Consider the following 25538-nt stretch of genomic DNA (forward strand, 5'->3'; position numbering starts at 1 on the left):
CAGAAAAGCAGAACAGAACAAAGCAAAACCCGCAGTGGGCTTGTGACTTAAGCCAAGTTTTCTGAAAGTCAAAGCTGTAGACATGCCAGGCTACCCAAAGGACGAGCTCTTGTTCCTTATCCTCACCATCTCTCCCCCAGTTAAGGGAGCAATACTTGTTTGGCCATTTTGAATCTTGGAGAAGGATACAGTAGATGCTGGCTATCCTTCTCTGATCTAGTTACTGAGTGATCAGAAAAGATCTAGGCTGAGGCAAAACTGGTCCTAGCAGGTTCTGTGGGACTCTAAAACATGCACAGCAAGGTTGAATATGGCAGTTAAGAAAAAAAAAAAAAACCTCATAAAGGGGAAAGTACATGATGTTGTCTGCAAGACCACACTCCTAGCTTAGGACTGAGCGTCAGAGTGGAAACTATTTACTTGATACTAGGTAGCTTCCTGTCATAAATTAGTTATGTGATTCATAAGTTATAAATTTGGATATACCCTGCAGAATTCCACCATAGAGAGAAGCAATGTACACAGACGACCTGCCACATACCACAGGTCCTTCTCCTTCAAAAGACATTTATGACTTCTTGTTGATATCAAGAGATGACTAAGAGAAAAAGAATATGCTCTGGTGTATAGTTGACTCTTGTGTTATGTTGGTCCAAGCTGGACAGAAGTAGACTGCTGGGGGGCTGGAGAGATGGCTCAGAGGTTAAGAGCATTGCCTGCTCTTCCAAAGGTCCTGAGTTCAATTCCCAGCAACCACATGGTGGCTCACAACTATCTGTAATGGGGTCTGGTGCCCTCTTCTGGCCTGCAGACATACACACAGACAGAATATTGTATACACAATAAGTAAATAAATAAAATATTTTTTTAAAAAAAGAAGTAGACTGCTGGAGAGTATATACTTCACTGACAGCTCTAAATGAATGTAAGGAGAAATTCTCCCAACAAAGAGAACTTTAAGTATGCTATCACACCATCTCACTGGAGATTAGGTTCTAACAATGTTTATGCTCCCTTGCTATCCCAGTACTACTATCCCTGATGAGCTCCTGAACATGCTAGCCAATGGCTATTTTCTTCTCTCTCTCTCTCTCTCTCTCTCTCTCTCTCTCTCTCTCTCTCTCTCTCTCTCTCCCTCCCTCTCTCGTCTATCATGCCTTTAGGACTTCTAAGGATTTACCAGAATGTTTTATTATGGTGTCTCAGGGGATATTATTTCCAAAAAGAATTAATTTTACAAAGAAGTATGTCAATAGGATCACACACACCATCATCCAGAAGCAGTTGGTGTTACAGATAACAGAACAGTACAATGTCTACCACAGTCCCATCTGTGAGGCTGTCTGGTGGGATGTGCCAAATGTTCTCAATAATGAGTGTTAAATGGTGCTCTTTTCCCAACGGTTTAAAACAAAATAAGAGGTCTGGATTACTCTATTAACTCTTACTTGGTAAATGAGTGTGGGCTTTAGATCTTTGCTCCTTTCTACTTACATTGAAGCCAGGGATTTTTCTGAAGATATAAATCTGAATCTAAGCCCTTCAGTGGTGGAGCAGTTATAAGAGGTTGATATGACCACCTAAATGGCCATTTTTCCTTTTTTTTTTTTTTTTTTTTGTCCTGTGTATGATGTATGTGTGTGCATGTGGAAGCCAGAAGAGGATAATGGGTGTCTTTCTCAATCACTCTTTATCTTTTTTTTTTTAATTTTCTTATTTTGAAACAGCAACTAGGCCAGCCAGGGAGCTCCAGGAGGTCTTCACCTTCCTAGCCCTGGGATTAAAGGAGTATAGTAACAGTTTTTCACACAGGTGAGAATCTAAACTCAGGTCCTCAGACCTGGATGGCAAACATTCTACAGAGTGAGCCAGATCCCCAGCCTCTTTTCCTCTTTGACTCTGAAGTCCTCTGTGGGGTTATATGCTTGGATCAAAGATAATCTGCACTGACCTTAGGCAGCTGCAGGAACTCTCCCCTACCTAGGACTACTTTAAGAAGGAGCATGTGGCAAAAGAAATCTCCAGGAACTTAAAACAGTCATCCTTCTTCCAGTGGACCTGACTGTACCTCCATATTATGCCTAGAACTGGGGTAGTCATTTGACATTATGAGAGGAGCCTACCTATAAGATGACACCTAGCAAAAAGGCCAGGGAAGCCAACAGTCTTGGAACTACTCTTCTCTGTCCTTAAATCTATTCCCTTTCTTTAATAATTATCTAAAGTGATAATTATTAAAGCTACTATTAGTTGTAACAAATGTTGCAGACTAGCTGCATTCCTGGATCCTAACCTGGTCCCCTCAGTTTGTTCTCCAGATAGCAAACAGAATTGTTTTGTTTGTTTGTTTTTTCAAAATACAAATCTGGTTGGTTCACAGGTTTCTGCTTCACTCAGCTGAGTGGTGTGTACTAGCCTTTTCTCAGTTTTTCCCTTACTACTCCCTGTTATAGGACTATTCTTTGGAAGACATGACTAAACGTCTTTTCATGCCAGATAGGGCACCAAAGACAGAGAGTGAACAGTAAGTTCACTGGGTGGTAATATGGATGGCTTGAATGCAGCTGAAACACCGAAGAGCTCACCCCAGCACAAGAGACCACTCAGGTGCCTCTCCGGAGCTCTCTGGAGGAGAACAGGCAGCTGGGCTTCCTGAGTCTTAATGATCTTTACTCCTCTCCTCACGATGGAACAGGTCAGTTAGAAGGAAGTAGCTAGACAGCAGTGCTCTTTTGCCGTGCAGCCCTTTTTCTTCTGAATATGCCTCCTCTCACCCAGATGCTTGCTCCTGCTACTTCTGTCGCCTCACTTCACTTTCTCTACTCTCCTTGCTTCTTCAAGGAAACTGTGCTTAAATACTAGCTACAGACTCCACTGAGACAGCAGCTTACTAAGGTGTCCAGGCTGGCCTTCAACCTGTGGCCTTCCTGCCTCAGCCTCCCAAGTGGTTGGGAATACATGACTGTAAATCTGTAGTACCGAGGAATGAACCTAGGGCCTGCACATGCTAGGTAAGCTACCACTGAGCTGCACACTCAGGAAGGAAACTTCTGACCCGGGATCACCAGCTGCTGGTTGATGCTCATTCTGCTTCCCTGAGAGACATGAAAACACAATTTCAATACTAGGCATTCTGCTGTAACCACTACTTTTTACATCAATCCAATCCTATTACCTGCTATATAACAGTCCAGATCCCTGCTATAGACTACGGCTTGAATTGCTTGGCTTTATAGAGAGTTTTATTCTTATAAATAGAGTTTCCTGAGAGGGCGGAGATTTCTTTGAAACTGGGATTGGGATTTTTTTTTGCTCTGTATTATATCCATGGCACCTAGAATATTACTTGGTACCTATGAGAAGCCTGTAAGTATTCAACAAATGAGTTACCAGACATGACGGTGAGTGAACTAATCAGTAATGAACGGATGGGAGCAGGAGGGAGGTGAAGCCATTTCTTTCTTTTAAAAACTTCCCATAATTATATAGGAAAGGAGCAAGATGAACCTGGTAAAAAGCATTTCTCACCCATTATCCATTAGAAATCTATTTTATATCTCATGACTCGAAAGACCAGACCTCAGGTCTCCCTTCTGCTTTGTTAACAACAAAGGACTCACGTTGAATTCCTCTCTGAAGAGCTTATTGTCATCAGCCATTCTTCGGTTAATCTCCTCTTCCAGCTTGTCCACAGGCAGTGGTGGGTACTTCCTGTTGGTGCTTGGGGACCTGGCCAGAAGTGGTACACTCTGGGGCTCTGCAGTGTAAGAGGGAAGGTAAATTAGGTGTCCTGGAGATAGACGCAGTCCCTTTGTGGAGACTAATGGTCTCATTCTTTTGAGAAGATGGGGAAGAAGAGACAGGGATATGTCTCCATCGGTAAAAGGTGTTTAGCAAGTCTGAAGGACTGCACTGGATGCCCAGAATCCACATGATGGAAGGAGAGAACCAGCTCTTGCGAGTTGGTCTCTGATCTCCACAAGCACACAACTGCATTGTGTATATATGTACACACAAATAAAATAAATAAAAAAGGATGGGAGAAATGTTCATTTCTTGCTTTTCTTCTTCAGACGTTCCCCGTGACTTACCCACATCCTCTGTGCGGCCATTTGACAGCCGGAAAGAATTGGAATGGCTCCCAGCTTGCTTGTATTTCTTAAACCTAATGAGAGAATATCTATCATGAAAAACTTAGCAAAGAGGTAAATCACTGTCTTTGTATTCCCATTATTGACTACACCGTTCTAAATCTCTCTGTCAAATCAAACTTTTTAAAAAAGAGACACAAGTCAGGCATGTCTGAGGCAGCTCCTTGTGCTGACCAAGCACCTTGGGATGGTCTTCCTTACACTCAGCATCCTAAAGTCCAGCAGAGACAACACTATATTCTGACCCGCCTGGTTCCTCTGAGTAGCTTCAGCTCCATCACACACTTGAGTGCTCAGCCATAATAGACAAGTGTAATATAGTGGTGGTGGTGGTGGTGGTGGTGGTGGTGGTGGTGGTGGTGGTGGTGGTGGTGTGTGTGTGTGTGTGTAAGAGCATGGTAGAATGGGTTACGGTAAAATGGGTGGGACAGGATGGGATAATAAGATCTTTATGAAACAAAAATCCTGGTATTTTCTTAGTGCAGCCTAGGAGTCATGGGGAGAAACCCAGAGCTCCAGAGTAAGTGAACACAGGTTTAATGGAGCCAGCTACACAGGTCCTTCTCTTAATTCCTGCAGAACAAAGGGAACACAGAGCAGGCTGGGTTCAAGATAAAGCAGAGTTAAACCCAGGTCATCAGGGCAGTATCGTCATGAGGAAGAGCAAAATGATCCACATTCTTTTTTCGCTTAAGTTCCCTCCTAGCTTCTGTTCATTATCTAGAAGCTTTTGAGAGGTCAGGCAGAGGAATATTTTAACCCCTCAGATCTGCCTACTATACAAAGACCAGAGGTCCTTGAGAGGTTTGGGGACAAAGCCTCAGCTAGAAACAAAGTAAGTTTTTTGTGTGCATATAATCTTACTAGAGGCCTTTTAAGAGGTTGTTTCAAAGGACAGAGCTGAAGATCTTCAAATACCTGTCACTGATAAGATAGTACCCAAGTCTTCATCTCTAAACCATGGCTCTACTCTAGGCTTTAGCCTCAGCTAGAATTAGGAGACTTGGTCTGGACAGTTAACCAAAGGGAGAGTGCCTAGGTCTTAAGGAAGACTGCAGTTTAGAAACTGTTTCTACGTAGTACTTTAATATAAGCATTAGCACGAGTCACCGTCCCTTTACCCTACACATTGTCCTTAGCCTACTGTCTTCTGGACTGTGTGGGCTTACTGAGACACAGGGGTTATCAGGATATTCTAAGCAAATGAAGTAACATTAACATACTTACCTTAACATGTACAGAACTATGATAATAAAAACGATTACTAGCAGAGAGGACAGGGCCACCATCACTGCAATAATTGGTGTCTCATCTGAAACCAAGAGAAAAGAACAGGTGATAATTGTGTCATGCAATGAAGGGCTCAAGTTGGAAGCTCAGGAAGACAAACCGATGCGGGGGTGGGGGTACACCACCCATTAAAGATTTCTGCAGATGGTAGGATATCAAACACACACACACAGATCAAGAGAACAAAATGAGAAACAGAGGGGCTGTGTACAGAAATGCACACAAAAGAGCAAGGAGCAGGTACATGTGCTAGCGTGTACGGGAAAAGAATACCCGCTGCCACATTAGGGCCATTGGGTAGGGGGATGAGGTAGGGTCCCACCTGTCTTTGATATACCATGCATTTATTTACTGTACGACTTCCTGCACTGGGATAACTATATTGGGATAAAAATTGTCTTTTAAGTCAGAGACTCTTTCATTGCTATATCATCTGAGCTCAAACAAAACTTAGCATACAAAAAGCACCCAAAGATTCGGAGATACAAATACTGGCAGGTCAGGAATGTAGGCCCAACATCACACTACTTCCCAGTCTCAATGAGCTCCGCCTAGAGAAAAAAACAGGAGAAGGAAGAAAAAAGATTGTTCTATCATAAACTCTAGTGGTTTCCTGGCACAGGGAGTATGATTAAATAAGGAGATGCTGCTGGATCCACATGCACCATGCATCAAAGCTGCCATGTACTTCCTATCCCCTCCATCACTTTCTGTATCGTCTTTCCTCAGCTGCCCTTTGCCAGGATGCCAACCACAACAAAGTCTGGCTAGAGTAGAGCGTCAAGCCTTCCCTCCATTCCACAGGCCCGAGCTCAGTACCTAGCCACATTTCTCATGCAGCAGACCAGGTCAGGACTCCACTTTTACTCCATATTACAAACCACACAACCCACCTGAGTTTCTTCACTTTTTGTGAGGGTATGCCCCTTTTATGCAAAGGCCAATCCTGCCAGGTGGTCTCTGGACTATGTCCACTGCTGTCATCTCAAACATTTTATCTTCTTGACCTCACTTATCCTGTCTCAGCTACCTTCTCACACCATTGCTGTTCTCCATTTCCTCCCCTTAGAGTCTCCTGACACGTTTATACTGACTCCTACTTAGTGCTCCACTGAAGCCGCTCAGCAAGGACCAACAAACAGCAACCAAATCTAACAGAAACAGTCATAATTTCATCTGATTCACCAGCTGGTAAGGAGTTTGGCAGGCTCAAGAAACAGCACAAAGGCCAGAGTGATACAAGCTGTAACTGGAGAGATAGGCAGGAGCCAGAAAACTTAAGTTATAGGCCATGGCAGCAAGTGTGGCTTTAACTCAGAATATTATTGGACGACTAAAACAGAAAGGACATAACTGAATTTTCCTTTGTTTAAACGTTCTGCTAAACTGACTCAGGAATTGCAGCAGCCACTAGGTAGGAAGTCATCTAGCAGAAAACCAAAAGCAGTCTCCAACAAAGGAGAAATGAATTCAAACAGGGTAAGATGAAACAGAAATGAAACTGGCTTACCCAGGTGACAGCTACTGGTGAGTTTTTGGGGTAGTTTCTTTTGAGTTTGGGTAAGAAAGCCTAAATGGAATGAAAAGAGGATAGAGAGAGGGGAGAGGAGTACACCCTCTCAATTTATGAGGACTTTTACATCAGGGTATATATGCAAATAAAAGGAACAGTATGGAGAGAAATGTGGAGGGTTTTTTTTGGGGGGGGGGGAGCGGAGGGGTGTGTGTGACTGACTGGAAGTAGCTATCACTGTACAGCCCAGAGTTCACAACCCTCATTCTATCTCCCAAGTCTGGGATTGGAGGCAAGCACCACCATCCCAGCCTAAAGGAATAGGAAATGTCTACCATATTTTTCTTTTTCTTCTTCTTCTTCTTCTTCTTCTTCTTCTTTTTTTTTTTTTAATTTTTGAGACAGGGTTTCTCCGTAGCTTTTTTGGTTCCTGTCCTGGAACTAGTATATTTTTCTATTGATGGTAAATTTCAAACACTGCTGTATGTAATGCCCATCTTAAAACGACCATTCACACTGGATGATCGTTCCCTCCTCCTTGAAGCATTTTCTCCCTATGACGAAGTCCCCTGGCTGTTTCATTTGTCTCCTTTGCCAGGTTGTTCCTTTTACAACAGCAGTGCTCTGTGACTGCAGACACCTCTCAGCGTTGTATCCTGGGACACTTTTTTATTTTCAATCGACTATCTGATCAGACGCCTATAATTTCAAATAGTGACAGAAATTCCCATATTTTCGTTGCTTGGTTCTCAACTACCTACTGGCCACCTCCACTTTCAACTTCACAGCCTTCATAAGCAACATCAATTTTCTGCATCACAGATGCTTTTATCATTCAGCAGCTAGCATTCCAACCCTCCTGCTGCTCAAGGAAGAAATGGAGAAATCCCCTTGACTTCTTCATGCATACCTTCTCTAACCGACCCAGCTGCAAGCAGTTTCTTTTAAGGCCAGAACCCCTTAGAAACATTTTTTTTTCTTCCTACAAAAATAGCTGGCCCTGAAAGGGTTAACATTCCACAAAACTTTTCCACCTCATTACACGTCCGTGTGCAATCACTGGACATTTCTGAGACTTGACTATCACACCCTTCCTCTTCCTATAGATCAGCCAATCATGTCAGATTGTAAGGGTGAGTTCCCATCAGGAGACACAGTCACTGCCTGTGTTAGAATAAAAACTAAATGCACGTCTTGCCCAAGAGTGTGCTTGCTACGCTAGTTAGGGCCAAGGCACACTCTTCTTGCAAAAATAAACTCTCCTGCGGGCTTACTTTTACTTTGTGTTTCTTTGTGCGACACTTAGATTATTGTTTCCCAACAAATCAATACATCAAACATGTCTGCCTCTTTCTCACTCTCTGTTGTTACAGTCTAGGCCCGACCTCTACTGTCTCTTCTTTGACTGCCACAGCTGTTAGAATGAAGCCTAATCTTGTCCTGGTCTACAACAACTTGTAAGTAGCTCCCACCTGCACTCACTAACCTTTAACCACTGGCACCCTTAAGCTGAAGGCATTCATTCTTATGCTTTTGAACAATTACTTTTCTGATTCATGTGGCCTCCCTCCATTCTTTGCCTAGTTCACCCACTCATCAAGTCCTGATTTGCAATATCACTTTCCCCAGAAGGTCTACTCTGGCATCCTAATACTAAATTTATCATTTCTAAAATAAGTTCTTCAACAGCTTTTCTCCCAGAAGGTCACCACATCGATGCACACCCAATTGATACAGTGCATTACAGCCTAGAACTCCTGGACTCAAGCAATTTGCCTGCCTTAGCGTCCCAAGTAGCTGAGGCCAGAGGTGTGTGCACCATGTCCTGTCTGTATTTTCTCATAGAGACACATTATTTCCCATGATAAGACCTCTCATACTTTGTAGTTATTTTCTTACTTGACTACAGGTAATGAGCACTCCTCCTTTATGCCATAAATCACCTTGGCAAGCATATTAGTTTTATTTCTTTGTGTAATGTAAAACACAGAGGATCTCAAACACAGGAGTCAGGTGAGAGAACGAATAAAAAGAATTACTGAAGCTGGGTGTGATGGTAATCTGTAATCCCAGCACTTGGGGAGGGGGGCACAAAGATATATAATGAGAGGCTAGTCTGGGCTACATGAGATCCTGTTTCAAAATAAATACATACACACAGAGTGATCTACTTGGAAAACATGTGTTTGCTAAATTCCGACCATAAAGGGCAGTATATGAGGTAGTATAAGGAGGTAGTAACAGAGAAGTCTGGCTCAAGACAGTGAGTAAGAGCCAGGCATGACTGCTCACGACTATAATTTCAGCACTTGGGAAGCTGAGGCAAGAGGATTGTCACTAATTTGAAGCCAGCCTGGATTAAACTGAAACCCTGTCTCAACAAAACCAAATCAAAACAGACAATGGCTGTGCCTAGAAGCTTATGTTGTTGTTGTTGCTTATGAGTCAGGGTCTCACATAGCCCAGGCTAGCTTCAAACTCACTATGCAGTTCATTATGAAGTTCTGATCCTCCTGCCTCCAGCACTGGAATTACAGTCACGACCCTGTACCATGTTTATATGGTGCTATGGATCAAACCAGGTTACTAAGCATCTCCATCAGATGAGCTACATTGTTGTAGGATACTTTTTTTTTTTTTTTTTTGGTTTCTCTGTGGTTTTGGAGCCTGTCTTGGAACTAGCTCTTGTAGACCAGGCTGGTCTCGAACTCACAAAGATCCGCCTGCCTCTGCCTCCCGAGTGCTGGGATTAAAGGCCTGTGCCACCACCGCCCGGCTAGGATACTTTTTTTTTTTAAAGATTTATCTATTTATTATGTATACAGTGTTCTGTCTGCATGTATACCTGCAGGCCAGAGGAGGGCACCAGATCTCATTATAGATGGGTGTGAGCCATCCTGTGGTTGCTGGGAATTGATCTCTAGAAGAGCAGTCGGTGCTCTTAACCTCTGAGCCATCTCTCCGGCCTCTGTTGTAGGATATTTGTTCACTGTGTGAAGAGGTATTGCTTTGATCAGTGTAATAAAAAGCTGAACAGTCAGTAGCTAGGTGAAACTTTTGGGCAGAGAGAGAATTCTGGAGAGAAGAGAGGCAGAATTGCTAGCCAGACACAGAAGAAGCAGGACATGCAGGAGGAGTTAACAGTCATGAGTCACACGGCAGGATGTAGATTAATAGAAATGGGTTAATTTAAGTTATAAGAACTAGTTAGGAACAAGCCTAAGGTATAGATAGGTTGGGCTTTCACAATTACTAAGTCTCTGTGTCATTATTGACTACACTACAGTTCTAGACTACAAGCTTATCTTTCTCTGTCCCCAAACATATAAAAAGATAGAAGAAATATAAAACTACTAATGAAACAAGAACATATCTGAGGGGAGCAAAGGGCAGTATTTGTAGGCTAGAATTTTGAGGAATTTCAAGACAAAAGAGAGGAATCCACTACTAAAGAGACCAGTCAGAGTCAAATACCTTCCAGTTTAGTCTAGGGCTAGAAATAGCTTAAGCTGTGCCAGTTGGGATAGAGAGGAAAGGGTTAAGACCACCCTGACCTGGCTTGTCAGACCAGAGTACTCACAGGCTAAGCTGTTGTGCCTCCCCTCCTCAAACTTAGTTTGGAGAATAGTGCTTTACAGAAAGTTTATCATAGAAAGTTGCAAGTGTTTAAAAAAAATACAAAGTCAAGAAGATGTCACTTCTCAAGTATACGCCTGTGTCCCTGAATACTCTTTCCCAAGTACCCTAAACCTAGTGGAGTACAATGTCTCCAGAGATCCAGAGATTCAGAAGGCACAAGTTGAGAAGTTGAGCAGAAGGGTTCAGCTTTAAATGGGGGTATTTGCCTCAGTGCAAAGACCATAAATGTTAAGGACACATAAAGATCCTGCCTTGACTTGCTGAATCTATGTAAGATCAGCAAGTATCTATCATAATTTTAGACAAGCAAGAACTCACTCTTGGGAGCTGTGTTGGAAACTGGGCTCATCTTATAGTATTATGTTTTAAAAGCATACACACCATTAGTTCTAGTACTCAGAAAGCAAAGGCAGGAGGATCTCTGAGTTCAACGTCAGCCTTGTCTACAGAGTAAGCTTCAGAACAGCCAGGGCTACGCAGAGAAACCCTGTCTCAAAAAATGAAACAACAACAAAAAGGCGGGGAGATAAAAGTTATAAAATATTTAACCTCTCCTATTAAATTTGGCAAAAATTACCATATTCTTGTATAAATAAATCCATTATTCACTGAGAATACACACATACAAAAACAAAATGTAAATGAGACATAGTTCTTCCTTTTTTCTCAAGATAGGGCCTCACTATGTAGCCTAGACTGGCCTCAAACTCACTGAGGTCCTCCTATCTATGCCTCCTGAACACTGAGATTAAGGTATGTGCCACCACTCTGGGTTGCACAGACTTTAAAATTTTAGTAAAGCAATAATGTTCCTGTTAAAGAGACCACTACACAAGCCCTCTAGTATCACCACTTTACTTCACCATTATCAATACACCAAGTTCTTTCCATCTATACCAAGGTTTTTCAACCTCACATTCAAGACATTTTGTAGTGGTAGTCTAAAATATGCACTGTAGGGTCTTTAAAACATCCCTGGCCTCCACTACTAGATGCCAGCAGCAACATCCTGACTGTGACTATCAAAAACATTTTCACACATTAATAAATGTACTGTGAGAGAAAAATAAATCACAATTGAGAAGAGCCGGCCAATAAATACCCTCCACTTAAGCAATGGCAAAACACTCATACATACAAAATAAAAAAATTATAAAACAAATTATGTCCTAATATATCACCAAAGAATAAAATACTAGCATGGAGACATGACAAATATACAATTTGTTGTTGTTGTTGATTAAAATACATAAAGGGGCTGGAGAAACGGCTAAGCAACTAAGAACCCCAGCTATGAGGACTATGAGCTGATTTCCAGCACCCTCATGAGGGCTCACAATCACCTGTGACTCCATTCTGGTGCACTTTTACTGCCTATATGGGCAACAGGCATACACGTGTGATACAGGGACATACATGCAGCAGAACATATACATAAATAAGATTTTAAAAATATATAGAATACATTGAATCTGTCATCTATATAAAAATACAATGCTTGTTTCCTTTATCCTTTTCTAAGGTAAATATGGAAACATTTAAGGACAGTCAACAACACAGCCATGGATGTACAGGTTCCCACACAGAAGAAACACGGTTGGACAGCATACATCTTTTAAAAGGACAACACATAGAGGGTGACTGGCTCACCTCTCCTGTCTTTTGAGTCAGAATTACCTGTGTAACAAGTAAAAAACAGAAACATTTACTCAGGTTAAAGTAAAACATTGTCATTCAATTTAAGGAAAAACAAAGAAAAAGCTCCAAGAATATAGGCTATTTTCTCCACGTTCAGTACACTGCATAAATGGGGAACAAGATTATCTAGGGTTACTCAGCTTTAGCCAGTGGTCTCCTTCCTTCCTCCTAAGTATGCACACAGTCAGCATCCAATACTCACTAAAAATATAGTAATTCAAGGAAAAACACAAATATCAGCTACCAGAAGACATTATGACTTTTGGACTTTTGAAATGTAAAAGGACAACTTTTAAAATTTAAGTTTTAAAGACATAAAAGACCCACATAATAAGATGCAGGAAAAAAAAAAAAACCAACCAACCCAAACTAAAACCAACCAAACCAAAATACAAAACAAAAACAACAACAAAAATCCAATCTAGTTGACATATACCCAACCTCACGTCCTAATAGAGAAAAGCTTGTCTTTAGAAACTGCGAAGGACTGGTGAGACAGCTAACCAGGCAAAGGCAAAGGCCACAAAGTCCGATGACCTGAGTTCAGTCCTCAAAATCTACACAATAGAAGGCAAAACTGACCTCATCATACCTGCACTGCGGCAGCTCCAACCAGCACCAATAAACTAACGTGACTTTTTTGTTTGTTTTTGTTTTTTTCAAGACAGGTCAAGATTTCTCTGACCAGTCCTGGCTGTCCTGGAACTTGCTCTGTAGACTAGGCTGTCCTTGAACAGAGATCGGCCTGCCTCTGCCTCCCAAGTACTGGGATTAAAGGTGTGCACCACCACAGCCTGGCTTAACATATGTGTTTTTTAATATACATATTTTTAAAGAAACCTGTGGTATATCTACAGTGTAAACAGACCCCCTAAAACAAACAGTACAATAGTCTCTCATCAGTATACAATAAAAGTGGAAATTCACACAGACAAAATTTGAAAATTAAAATAAAAACAAACAATAAAAACACCTCTTTGTGTTTTTTAACCAAGCACAAAGCTGTCTGGTTAAACACTGTGCTTCTAAGACAAGGTGTGGCCATGATACATTTCAGATAATGAGGCGTGAGCAAAAGCTAGGGGTTAAGTGTGGGTTACAAAATCTGGAAAAGAAATTGCTTCTATTTCCTTTGTTCTCAGTGGTGAGAACACATAACCACACAGATAAGAAGAATGTTATTAGGTTGGCAGGGCTACATAGCATGAGACACCATGGTTCCTGATGAGGGAACCTTCTGCCCACAACTGGAGTGCAGCTTAGTGAGCACCCTAGCTAGCAGCTACCTACAGGAATACCTATGCAGCATGTTGAAACCTATCTAATATTAGTAAGTCTGGAATATAAAAACAAAAAATTCAGCTTTAATTTAAAAACTTGAATAGGTAGCACAAAATAAACCTGATGCAAGGTAGAAAAGATAAACATAGTAAAATAAAAAGCTAAAGTGAGCGGGGCAGCTGTGGCTCACTTCTTTAATCCCGGCACTCAGGAGGCAGAGGCAGGCGGATCTCTGTGAGGTCAAGGACAGTCTGGTCTACTAGAGCTAGTTCCAGGACAGTCTGTTTTGACACCCCCCCCCCCAAAAAAAAGCTAAGGTGATAGAACTGATAAAAAAAAAATAGTGGGTTTTGTTTTGGAAGGAAAGACACAAACTATGAAATACTAAACCCTGAGGGGAAAAGGGAGATGAAAATAGGTAAAATGAGAACTATTCATAGCTATGCAGGAAATTAACCTTTCCTGAGATGAATTCGGAAATACGAGTAAAATGCAGTTTGCTATGCAAACTTTCAAATTTTTTTTTGTCTTTAAACTTTCACATTCTTTCAATGAAAAAAAAAAAAACACTAGCAACTAACACATCAACAATATCATGTTTGCAAAGTAAAAACACAGACCAAATTCACATAGAAAAAAAAAAAACCCACTCATAAACGTCAATGGAAAAAAAAAATCCTAAATCATATCACAACTCCTCAAACATGTTCCTGTAAGTAATATTAATGGAAATTTTTGGGCATTAAGTAAAAAGCAAAAACAAAAAAAATGCTTTTGAAAAGTAGGGAACCAGAGAGGTGGATGAGTAATTAAGAGCACACTGGAGGGCTGGGTTTAGCTCCCGGCACACGTGGAAGCTCACAATCATCTGTAACCATGTTCCAGGGATCTGATGCTCTAATTTGGCCTTCATGAGCATCATACCTACACACAGTACACACATACATATACATACATATATAATATACATGCAGGCAAAACACTCATATACATAAAAAACAAATCTTAAGAAAAAGACATGAAGGCTGAAGGGGGAATCACTAGGAAGAGGAAGATCAGTCTAGTGGTAGGAAGAATAAGATGGGGTAGAAGGGTATGAAGATGACCAATATATCATATACATGCATGAACATGATAAGAGTAATAAATACATATATGATAATTCAATTTATAACAAAGGTGTTGTTTCACCTTCTGTCTGTATGCATGTTCATGTATGTGAGTTGGGGCATATGAATACCATGATAGATGTGTGGAGTCAGAGGACAGCCTTGGACATAGGTCCTATCTTAGGTTTCTACTGCTATGATACAACAGCATAAGCAAAATCAACGTGGGGAAGAAAGGGTTTATTTCAGCTTATAGCTTGTAGTCCATCATCCAGGAACCTGGAGGCAGGAACTGAGGCAGAAGCCATGCAGGAGTGCTGCTTACTCGTTTGTTCTCCATGGCTTGCTCAGATGCTTATAGAAGGCAGGACCAACAGACCAGTGGTGGTAACACACAGTGAGCAGGGCCCTCCACAACAACCATCAAATACACCACAGGCCAATCGGGTGTGGGCATTTCTCAGCTGTGTCAAGATGACATAAAATTAGACAGCACAGGTCCTCACCTTCCACCTTATTTGAGACACTCTTGTTTGCCACTGCATTGTGTATACCAGGCTAAATGGTCTGTGAGCTTCTGGGAGTTCTCCTGTCTCTACCCCCCATCTTGCCATAGGAGCAATGAGATTATGGATGGGATTCTCCATGTCTGGATGTATGTGGATTCAGGGGACTTGAACTCAGGTCCTCATGCTTTGCCCATTGAACTATGTCTGCAGCCCTCATTTCACCTTTAAAAGGTTTAAAATTACATTTTATGTAATTTTATGTGTGTTGGGAGAAATCTTGATATGTTAAAACTACAAAAGTGAGAAATATGTCTACTTTGCTACTTCCAAGTCTAATATCTTAATTAATCTTAAATTCATCATGCACTAACAGGAGATAATTACCCATGGTCATCTCAAGAATTGTTAAGTGGAAAACAGTACAGAATGAGACCCATGCTTTGAAATCAACTGTGCTTACTTTATAATTCTACCTTCTATATTCATTCCTTCAGCCTGTGTAAGTTATTTTGCCTTTCTGCCCTGAGCAATGGCTATAACTCACAGAAGACATTTTATGATGTTACTTAATATACATATGTATGTTTGTGCATAACAAATAAAGTTTCAAAATATTACATATATAACATGAATAGAAATGGAATAGGGTCACTAAGACAAAATAAACAAAATAATGATGGTAGTCTATTAAACAGATTTTTATGAATAAGTCATAATCTGTACTTTAACATTCAAAACAAAATTGTTTTCAGTTCTCAATCTAATCAAGAATAGAGGCATGGACATTTAACATATCTCTATTGTTGTGGAATATTTCTTTACACTGTGTGAAGATGTGTCACTGTGACTGGTTTAATAAAGAGCTGAATGACCGTTAGGTAGGAAGAAGTTAGGTGGGACTTTTGGGGACAGAGCGTTCTGGTAAGAAGAAAGAAGCCACCAGCCAGATAGGAGGAAGTAAGATGGGCAAAATGGAGATGAGGTAACAAGCACATGGAAGAACGTAGATGAAAAAATATGGGTTAAGTTATAAGAATTGGTTAGAAACAAGCCTAAGCTAAGGTGGAGCTTTTATAATTAATAGTAAATCTCCATGTGGGTTTTTGTGAGCTAGCAGCCCAAAGAAAAATCTGCCTACACTCTATATTTGTTTACTTAACAGTAGTAGACTAAATCCAGGGCTTCGTGCACAGTAAGCAAGTGAGAGCTTGCACTGAGAGCATATTAGGCCCAGACCTTTTTGAAACAGGGTCTGGTTATAGAGCCGAGGCTGCTCTGGAACTATAATGCTCCTGCATCAGCCTACTATATGCTGGTGTTATAGCCACATATCACCTTTCCCGGCCATGTAATTTATGGAACCCCCTCAAAGTTCTAACAATTATAACAGCTGACTATAAAAAAGGTTGCATATCACTATGTACAGAATTGTAATAAGGATTTGACTTACAACAGTTTATTTATTTATCTTTCTTTTTCGAGATAGGGTCTCACTCTGGCTGTTCTGGAACTTATTTTGTCAATCAGGCTGGCCTTGAATTCACAAAGATGTGCCTGCTTCCAAGTGTTAGGATTAAAGGTGTACACTACTATGCCCATCTTAGATCAATTTATTAAACAACTTCTCTATGGGTATGAGCTATTACCATCATTCATTTTAATTTTATATGTGAAAAATTGAGGTACAGGTACAATCAAGTAAATTTACCTATGTTCATAAAGGAGCTTATGGCAGAACTGGGATTGAACAGGAACAAGTAGTGTGGGTTTGCAAACTATGCTCTTAACTATAACTAATAATGCTATCTTGCTTTTATTGCAGAAACAATGACATTGAAGCAGGCAGGTATTGGGTCTGCACTATGAAGTCTAGTTGAAAGATACCATTTTTAGTACCAAATAGGATTAAATCTCAAAAGCACTTTTTGGAATCCCACCATGAGTCATGGATCCAACTAAGGGAATCTGAAACAGACAAGAAATCTAAGCCAAAAGGATGCAATCATAGATGAGAGAACAGCAATTTTGCTAGGGGAAAAAACCTTCCATCATGCAGCAATTGGAGCTATTACTCCAAGCTGATCTCAGGCCCAGAGTTCTGATCTTGTCCTCTGAGCCACTGCTGCTTAAATCTAGTAACTCAAAGTCAAGGAGACAGAGACCTGGGCTGAACAGATGGCTCTGAAATGTAAGCCTCCATGAGCCCCTTTCTCGTGTACCCACAGTCTACTGCTGTGTTACGTATGGGACTTCCATCTTCATTCTCTCCTCATGGCCCCCATAGACTGCTTCTTCTTAAGGCCAATTCACTACCCAGTCTGTGCTTTTCATCTTCAGTCTTTTGGTTATACACTAGCTCCTCTCTCTTTATTCAATACCTTTAAACACACATGGACCACACCAATCTAATAGGATCTCACCTATCAGAAAAATAGCCTCCAGAAAGTGCTACACTAACCAGGTATTAAGAATTGCTGGGGGGGGGGGGGCTGGAGAGATGGCTCAGTGGTTAAGAGCACTGGCTGCTCTTCCAGAGGTCCTGAGTTCAATTTCCAGCAACCACATGGTGGCTCATAACCATCTATAATGCGATCTGGAGCTCTCCTATAGAGTGGGGGCATACATGGAGGCAAAATGTTGTATACATAATAAATAAATAAATCTTTAAAAAAAAAAAAGAATTGCTGGGTGTTGGTGGCACACGCCTTTAATCCCAGCACTCAGGAGGCAGAGACAGACGGATCTCTGTGAGTTTGAGGCCAGCCTGGTCTACAAGAGCTAGTTCCAGGACAGGCTCCAAAGCTACAGAGAAACCCTGTCTCAAAAAACCAAAAAAGAATTGCTTACAGGACAGGGCTGGCAGGATGGCTCTATTAAGAGCACTTGCTGTCCTTTCAGAGGACATGGATTCAGAACCACCTGAAATTCCAAATCCAAGGGATCCAAGACCCTCTTCTTGTCTCTGAGGGCACCCGCATACACATGTTACACATAAATGCATTCAAACACACAGACACAGGCCCAAACACACAGGTACATGGACACATACATTAAAAGAAATCTTTAAAAATTCCCTTTCTTGATGTTTCATTATTTTTCTTGGCAAACATATATTTCAAGAAGTTTATGGCTATAAAACATATACAAAGACAGTAAAATGGCAAATAAGCCCAGAGTGAGATGAACAAGCAGAAAGCAACTCTGGTACCTGCAGGAGGGAAGGTCTCTGGAGTGGTTGCTACCGTGCTGGAATTCCCCTCCCAGGGTTCTGTCCTGGAGTCCGTAAATACGTTATCAAGCCATGTTCCATTGGGTGAGACAGTAGTGCCTCCAGAATCCGTGCTTGCTGCTCTCTTGGTCCCATTGTCAGAGTGTGAAGAATTGACAGTAGTTACATAGGTGGGTTCCAGAGTTAGATTGGGGCTGAATGTTGGTGCCACAGAAAGAGAAATTACTGAAGAGGTTGGATTTGAAGTTTTATTCTCCTCCTTAATTGATTCTGTTGTTGATGTTTTAATTAATCTTGTAATTTCTAAAGAAGGTGAAACTACAAACACCAAAAAAAAAAGAAAAAGAAAAAAACATTTTATGAAGAACGAGAAGCTCAAAAGTTAAGACACAAAGTAGTAAGCATTAATAAATGCCTTGCGTCTTCTCAGACAGCAATTTTTACCTGTAGTAGCATTGTTGGCACTGACATGTATTAGACTACTGCCAAACAGAACAAGAATGAACCAGGAATCCATGCTGACCTAGAAAACAGGGAGACACACGAGATGAAGTCTTACATTATTATAATTATGTTCAAATGAGTCAAAATACAGCAAGTTATTTTGGGTAGCATCTTTCTTAGCTATTTAAATACATACACAGGATCTTTTGACAGCTCGACAGGCTGTTTGCCCCAGAAGTTTAGCTATTAATTGTGTCTTCATAGAAATAAAAGTAAATTTAAATAGTATATCTTTTAAAGTGTAATTCTCAACCTTGGTTGCACTTTAAAAACCATTTGAAAATTCTAGTGCTAGACTGTATCTCTATGTATGAGAGCTAGGCAGTCTTTACATTTCCTAAGTTCATCTACTCAGGACCTGGGTACAATACTGATCTAGGTTCTACAGAAAGAATTGAGAACCAGTTTATTTACAAGTCATGCTTTCCCGTGGTTTAAATTAATATGGTAGCTACTGTCTGAGTGAAAAAGAGTATATGAAAATACTGAGTTGGGGCATCTAAGACCATCAGAAAACAAATATTTATATTATAATCCGTAACCCTAACAAAATGAAGTAGCAATGAAAATACTTTTATGGTTGGGGGTCACCACATGAGGAACTAACTATATTAAATAAAGGGTTGCAGCATTAGGGAAGTTGAGAACCACTGCTCTAACCCATAAACAAATACTGTATTCTAATAAATTGCATGTGTTCTTTAGTATATGAAGAAAAATATACTGATGTTATTTACCATTAAAATGCTATTTATATCCAAAATTAATAGGTAGGGACCAACAAGATGGCTTGGTGGTACAGGTGTGTGATGACTGACCTTGGTTGTCAGCCTGATTACATCTGGAATCAAATAAAATCTGCTTGCCCTTACCCTTGCTGGCAAGTTCATTTGTCCTGTTGCTGAGGCATTCCTTCGCTGGTATTAGAACCTACTTCTTTGGGATTCTAACACAGATTGAAGACCAACAGCTCTTTAGGAATCCTCCAGGATTCTAGCACTGGACTGGGACTGCTGAGACATCCAGTCTTGTAGATTGGACAATTACAGGATTTTTGGCCTTTCTGTCAAGTGACAGCTATTGTTGGTCTACCCCAGGACCACAACCTGTAAGCCACACTAGTAAATCCCAGGGAAAATGAAAAAAGGAAGAGTGGAAAGCAGACCTTCATTTACACCCATTGAAAATGTGTCAGGTTTGCTCTGCTGAGTTTGAATTTTAAGAGCATTTGGAAAATAGTCAGTCTTGGGAAAAGCACAATTGTGGTATTATCTCTGTTATCAACGTGATGAGATCCAGACTCTAGAAGATGGACCCATCAGGGATGATCTTGGTTAGGTTAAATGAATGGAAGACCTGCTTGCTGTGGGTGGCACCATTTCCAGGGCTAGGATTCTGAACTGTATGAAAAGGAGAAAGTGAACTGAACAAGCATTCTTCACTCTCTACTTCCTGCCTGTGAGTACAGTGATCAGCTGCCCCTGCAGAGATATTTTGTTTGTGTTATAACAAACAAATAAAGCTTGTCTGAAGATCAGAGTGCAGAGCTAAGTCACTAGTCAGCCGTAGAGGCCAGGCAGTGGTGGCACACACCTTTAATCCCAGCACTTAAAAGACAGAGACAGAGGGATCTCTATGAGTTCAAGGCCACCCTGGGCTACCTGAGATTAAATTTGTCTAAAAGAGAAACAGAGCTCACACAAAGGTGATCCCAGTACTTGGGGTCACAGGCCTTTAATCCCAGCACTAGGGAGGTGGAGATAGGAGTGATATGGATGGGCAGAGAGAGACTATAAGGTGGGAAGAGACAGGAGCTCTGATTCAGGCTGAGGATTTGTAGATCATAGAGATGCTGTCTGAGGTTTTGTAGAGACAGCAGCAGTCTAAGGATTCACAGCGATAGGATTGCCCCTTTGGTCTGAGCATTGGTAACGGTAAGAACTCTCTGGGGGCTCGGTGCTCTGCTTCTCTGATCTTTCGGCATTAACCCTTATATCTGACTCTGGTTTTTATTATTAAGAACAATGAGAATTCGTGCTGCAGCCTGGAGCTCCTGCTGCTGTGACATCCCCATTTTAATGGGCTATAATCTCAGTCTGTGAGCCAGAATAAACCTTGCTTAATTGCTTTCCTCAGGGGTAGTGTGGTGGTGGTGGTGGTTGTCTAATCACAACAGGAAAAGAAACCAAGATGACAGCCATGGGTGTTTCGGTTTTTTTTTCCCCCAAAATTTCCTTGGTCTTTTATCATATTACTTTTGTTCATATTAGTGACATCTGGGTTTTATTATTTAAGTGTTGAATTTTGATAATTGATCAATCTTATGTACATATAAGAAAAAATTTAAAATAAGCTAGAAATGTTTTTGTAATGAGTAAGGACTACATTTTGGCTGGCTCTTTGGATGTGGAGAAACAAGGGAACGAACACAGTGTGTGTGCCACTATATTTGATATACTAAGGAAATGGACAGATTTCATGATTCATCCCCCAAAGTGTGCTCACTTGGTATTATGTACTCAAATTTCCAAAAGTTTATGATTTAAGAGTTTTTGTATTTGTTGTTGTTTTTAAATAAATAATTGGAGAGCTGGGGAGATGACTCAATGAAATAAAGCTTCGCAACTGTGAGGACCAGAGTTTCTGATCCCCAGAACCCACCTACATGGCAAGTGAATGCAGTGGCCACCTGCAGTTTCGGCACTCAGGAGGCAGAGATTTGGGGGTTCCCAGAGCAAACTGACAAGCTAGACTGGTCACATTGGCGAGTCTGTTCATTTGAGAGACCCTGCCTCAACAAATACGGCAGAGAGTGACTGAGGAAAGCTCATTAGTCGTCAGCTTAGACACACCTCATATAAAGGGAAAAAATAAAATAAACCATTATGAACAGAATCTCGGGATTCTGGCTTTTCTAAAACATATAATTCTGTATTAGGCCATTGTTGCCTTATGTGTACAAAAAACTCTTTTTTACATATGACATCTTTTATTGAGCATAAATTTTTAAAAATTCTCAGCCGGGTGGTGGTGGCGCACGCCTTTAATCCCAGTACTCGGGAGGCAGAGGCAGGCGGATCTCTAGGAGTTCGAGGCCAGCCTGGTCTACAAGAGCTAGTTCCAGGACAGGCTCCAAAAAAGATACAGAGAAACCCTGTCTTGAAAAACCAAAAAAAGAAAAAAAAATTTTTTTTTAAAAAATTCTCTTCAATCCCTTCATACACAGACAAAAAAAAGTTTGTGAAATAGTTAACATACTAGAGTTTGCCAACCTAATCATTACATAGAGATGGAGAAATTATCCCTAACATTCCTATTCAGGAGGCCAGTTCATCTGCTGCCCTCCAAGAACACAGAGCTGAATACGACAGACTGCCCCGTCTGAGCCTTCCTTCACCACCATTCGGTATCAGCTCCTCAGACCCAGAGCAGCGGCTCCTTTTTTTTATGATTTGTTTAACTTTATTTTATGTGTATGAAAGTATCAGATTCCCTGGAAGTGGAGTTACAGACAGCTGTGAGCTGCCATGTGAGTGCTGGGAATTGAACACTATTATCAAGGGCTTCATTAACCTGCAGTGAGGCACAAATAAACTATTCAAATCCTCAATTATTATAATCTGTCTAAAAAGGTAGCCAATAAATACTAAAATGAAGTAAAGGAAGTGTGAACTACAGAGGTATTTGAAGCAAAACTTGAAGCACACGGGTTAGCCAAGAGAAGGACCGGCAGCTTGTAGGCAGTCAGAACTTCAAAGCTTAAAATACTTGTCTGGTACCACCTGTGTGACAGCAAGTTGGGAAGAAGCACAGAAACGCCTACTGATTGCAAACCACCCAACAGACCAAAGAAAGGCTTACACATGGACTAGGAGCAAGGGGGACTATTAGGCAGCTGGCACCAGGGAATAAGCCCTACTCCTGACATTGGTGATGAATCAGGAAATCTCAACCTCAGCCAAACTTCCATCTCCTGTATACTCTTAAATCCCACAAGACTATGTGTAGTTGGGCCAGGATTATATGCATCTGGGACAGGGGAGTGGTGACTGGTATTTTAGGTGAACATTCCAGGGGTAACAATAGCAGCTCAGATTTCAAGATGGCAACGGCCATGTCATTCTCAAAGTACACAACTCCAACACAGGCATCAAGCAGGATCTCAGTACAAACATGGACACAACAGACTAGTGTCTGAGACGATGACACAAAGGGAATATAATGTACATGAGGCAAGACAAGGCAGCCATTACATCACCAAAGGACTGTTGCTACAACAAAAGATTTTTTTGGTTTTCCTCAATAATAAAGAGTTCTGACATAGAAGTGAACAATTGGGAGATACCAATAAGAGTGTTAGGGAACGGACACAGAACAATACAGAGTTTAGAACAGTTAACAAGAAGATTGTAACAAGGTTCAACTGGCTGAGTGTAAAGTTAGGGGAGTCACCGACCAAAGCCTTCAGAAGGAATCTAGCCATTAAAGAAAGAGGAACTAGGGGAGGTTAAGACTGTCTTGGGCAGAATAAGAATTGATAGGTGTTAGAATTGACAGAATTAAAGACTTAATGTGATGTTGGAGGTGGGCAAGGCCCATGTGTTGGATGTAATGGATAACAATGCAACAGGTAGAAGGATGACCAAGTATGGGGGCATACAGCAGGGAAAGTGATGGATGAACTTAGTTCTGGATATGCAGAAGATGCAGCACTACAGAAGGGGCAGACCAGCAGACAGGCAGTGACAGAGCAAAAAGCCAAGGGAGGGACAAAGACAGCTGATCAAGTACAAATGCAGCAATAAGCAAGCAAGACAGGAGACATCTGACCAGCACAACAAGTAGTGGGTGAAGCCAGGTGGTGGTGGCGCACACCTTTAATCCCAGCACTCGGGAGGCAGAGGCAAGTAGATCTCTGTGAGTTTGAGGCCAGCCTGGTCTACAAGAGCTAGCTAGTTTCAGGACAGGCTCCAAAGTCACAGAGAAATCCTGTCTTGAAAAAACAAAAACAAACAAACAAACAACAAAAAAAAAACCCAACCAAACAAACCAACAAAAAGAAGAAGTAGGTGAATGTTAAGTAGAAAACTGATACCTGTCACTGAGAGAGGGTGAGAGGGGAACACAGAGATGCTGGTGAGAGAAAACAGAATAATGAGAACGCTGAAGTGCTTCTAAGGAAGGTCTCCAATACTTTTTTCTTCCAGGCTTTGGCAACTGCCATTGTACTTTGTGACTCCGAGTTTTACTATTGTTGGGAATCCTGTAATATGTGACCTCTCTCTGGCTTTTTTCACTTAGTATGACTCAGGGCATGTGCCTGAATTTATATTTATGTATTTATGATTTTTTAGTTTTGGGGATTGAACCCAGATGTTTTCAGTCAGTCTAACTAAATCAGAGAGCTCCAGGTTCAGCGAGAAACATTGTCTCAAAACAAACAAACAAATAAATAAATAGTAAGGGGAAAATGATTAAGGAAGATGGATCCAACATTGACCTGTGTTCTACAGACACACACGCATACACACACCAACAGTAGAGGAGGATAGCGCCTTGAAAACTATAATCATATGAAAAGGAGTAAAATTGGACTCTTACTTTTAATTATACATATGAACTAGCTCAAATGAGTTTAAATGTGAGATCTACAACTTGAAAGCTTGAGGCTGGGTAAAGGGCTCAATCAGGAAAGTGTTTGCGGTGCAGGTATTTGTTCAGTTTTGTTTGTCTGGTTATGGGTTATACACTGAGTGTAGTTCAATGGTAGAGCAAGCCAGAGTTAGATTCCCAGAACTGCAAACCTATACACAGACAAAAACAAACAGAAAGTCAGGCAAGAAAGGCCAAATACTGTGCAATCTAAGAGTAGTAAAAATCATAATCAGGGAGTGCAATAGTTGCTAGGGCTGCTGGGAAGAAGGAATGGGGAGTCAGTATTTAATGGGTACAGAGGCACAGCTGTAGAGGATGGAGAAATTTTAGATACAGATGGTGGTGATAGCTGCACAACAATGTGAATTTTATTTAGAAACAGTATTTTATTCATTTTTTTTTTTTGAGAAAGGATCTCTTTACATAGACTGACCTAGAACTGACAATGCAGGCCAGGCAGGTCCTGAGATCACAGAGATCCACTACACCTGGCATAAAACAACATTTTAAAAAACAGAATAGGTAGAATAATAAGACAAGCCATAAACTGGAAGAAAATCTTAGAAAATTTTAGCTAGTATACGGTTGCTTTCCAGATCTGGATACTTTAATAAAAATGGAAGGGTGCCAGGCACACGCCTTTAATCCCAGCACTCAGGAGGCGGAGGCAGGAGATCTCTGTGAGTTCGAGGCCAGGCTGGTCTACAGAGTGAGTTCCAGGATAGGCTCCAAAGCTACACAGAGAAATCCTGTCTTGAAAAATCAAACAAACAAAACAAGAATAACAAAAAGGAAGGGCACAGCAGCAGAGCTCTTGTCTTAGCACTCTTTAAGATCCTAGGCCAGCTGGGCGGTGGTGGTGCACGTCTTTAGTCCCAGCACTTGGGTCTACAGAGCAAGCTCCAGGACATCCAGGGCTACAGAGAGAAGGCTTGGTTTTTTTTTTTTTTTTTTTTTTTG

At 41.1% G+C, this 25538-nt stretch overlaps 1 protein-coding gene across 6 annotated transcripts in view; it reads right to left on the bottom strand.

Annotated features, from left to right (window-relative positions):
* Positions 1 to 25538, bottom strand: part of Ptpra (protein tyrosine phosphatase receptor type A) — a 96397-nt gene that overhangs the window by 34967 nt on the left and 35892 nt on the right. For 5 of the 6 annotated variants that reach the window (XR_007590301.1, XM_050133745.1, XM_050133741.1 and 2 more), the window contains 6 exons: positions 18864 to 18942; positions 18399 to 18737; positions 12244 to 12270; positions 5379 to 5463; positions 4092 to 4165; positions 3621 to 3757 (listed from right to left, as the gene is read on the bottom strand). Coding sequence is in view for 5 of the 6 variants with exons in the window: in XM_050133745.1 (XP_049989702.1) it covers positions 3621 to 3757; positions 4092 to 4165; positions 5379 to 5463; positions 12244 to 12270; positions 18399 to 18737; positions 18864 to 18942 (741 nt within the window). In the remaining variant the exon portion in view is untranslated. The remainder of the gene's footprint in view (positions 1 to 3620; positions 3758 to 4091; positions 4166 to 5378; positions 5464 to 12243; positions 12271 to 18398; positions 18738 to 18863; positions 18943 to 25538) is intronic. The other variant, XM_050133753.1, reaches the window with a different exon arrangement.

Source organism: Alexandromys fortis, unplaced genomic scaffold (assembly GCF_014885135.2).
Source record: "Alexandromys fortis isolate MF-2015 unplaced genomic scaffold, M_Fortis_MF-2015_v1.1 scaffold_6, whole genome shotgun sequence".
NCBI classification, from domain to species: domain Eukaryota; kingdom Metazoa; phylum Chordata; class Mammalia; order Rodentia; family Cricetidae; genus Alexandromys; species Alexandromys fortis.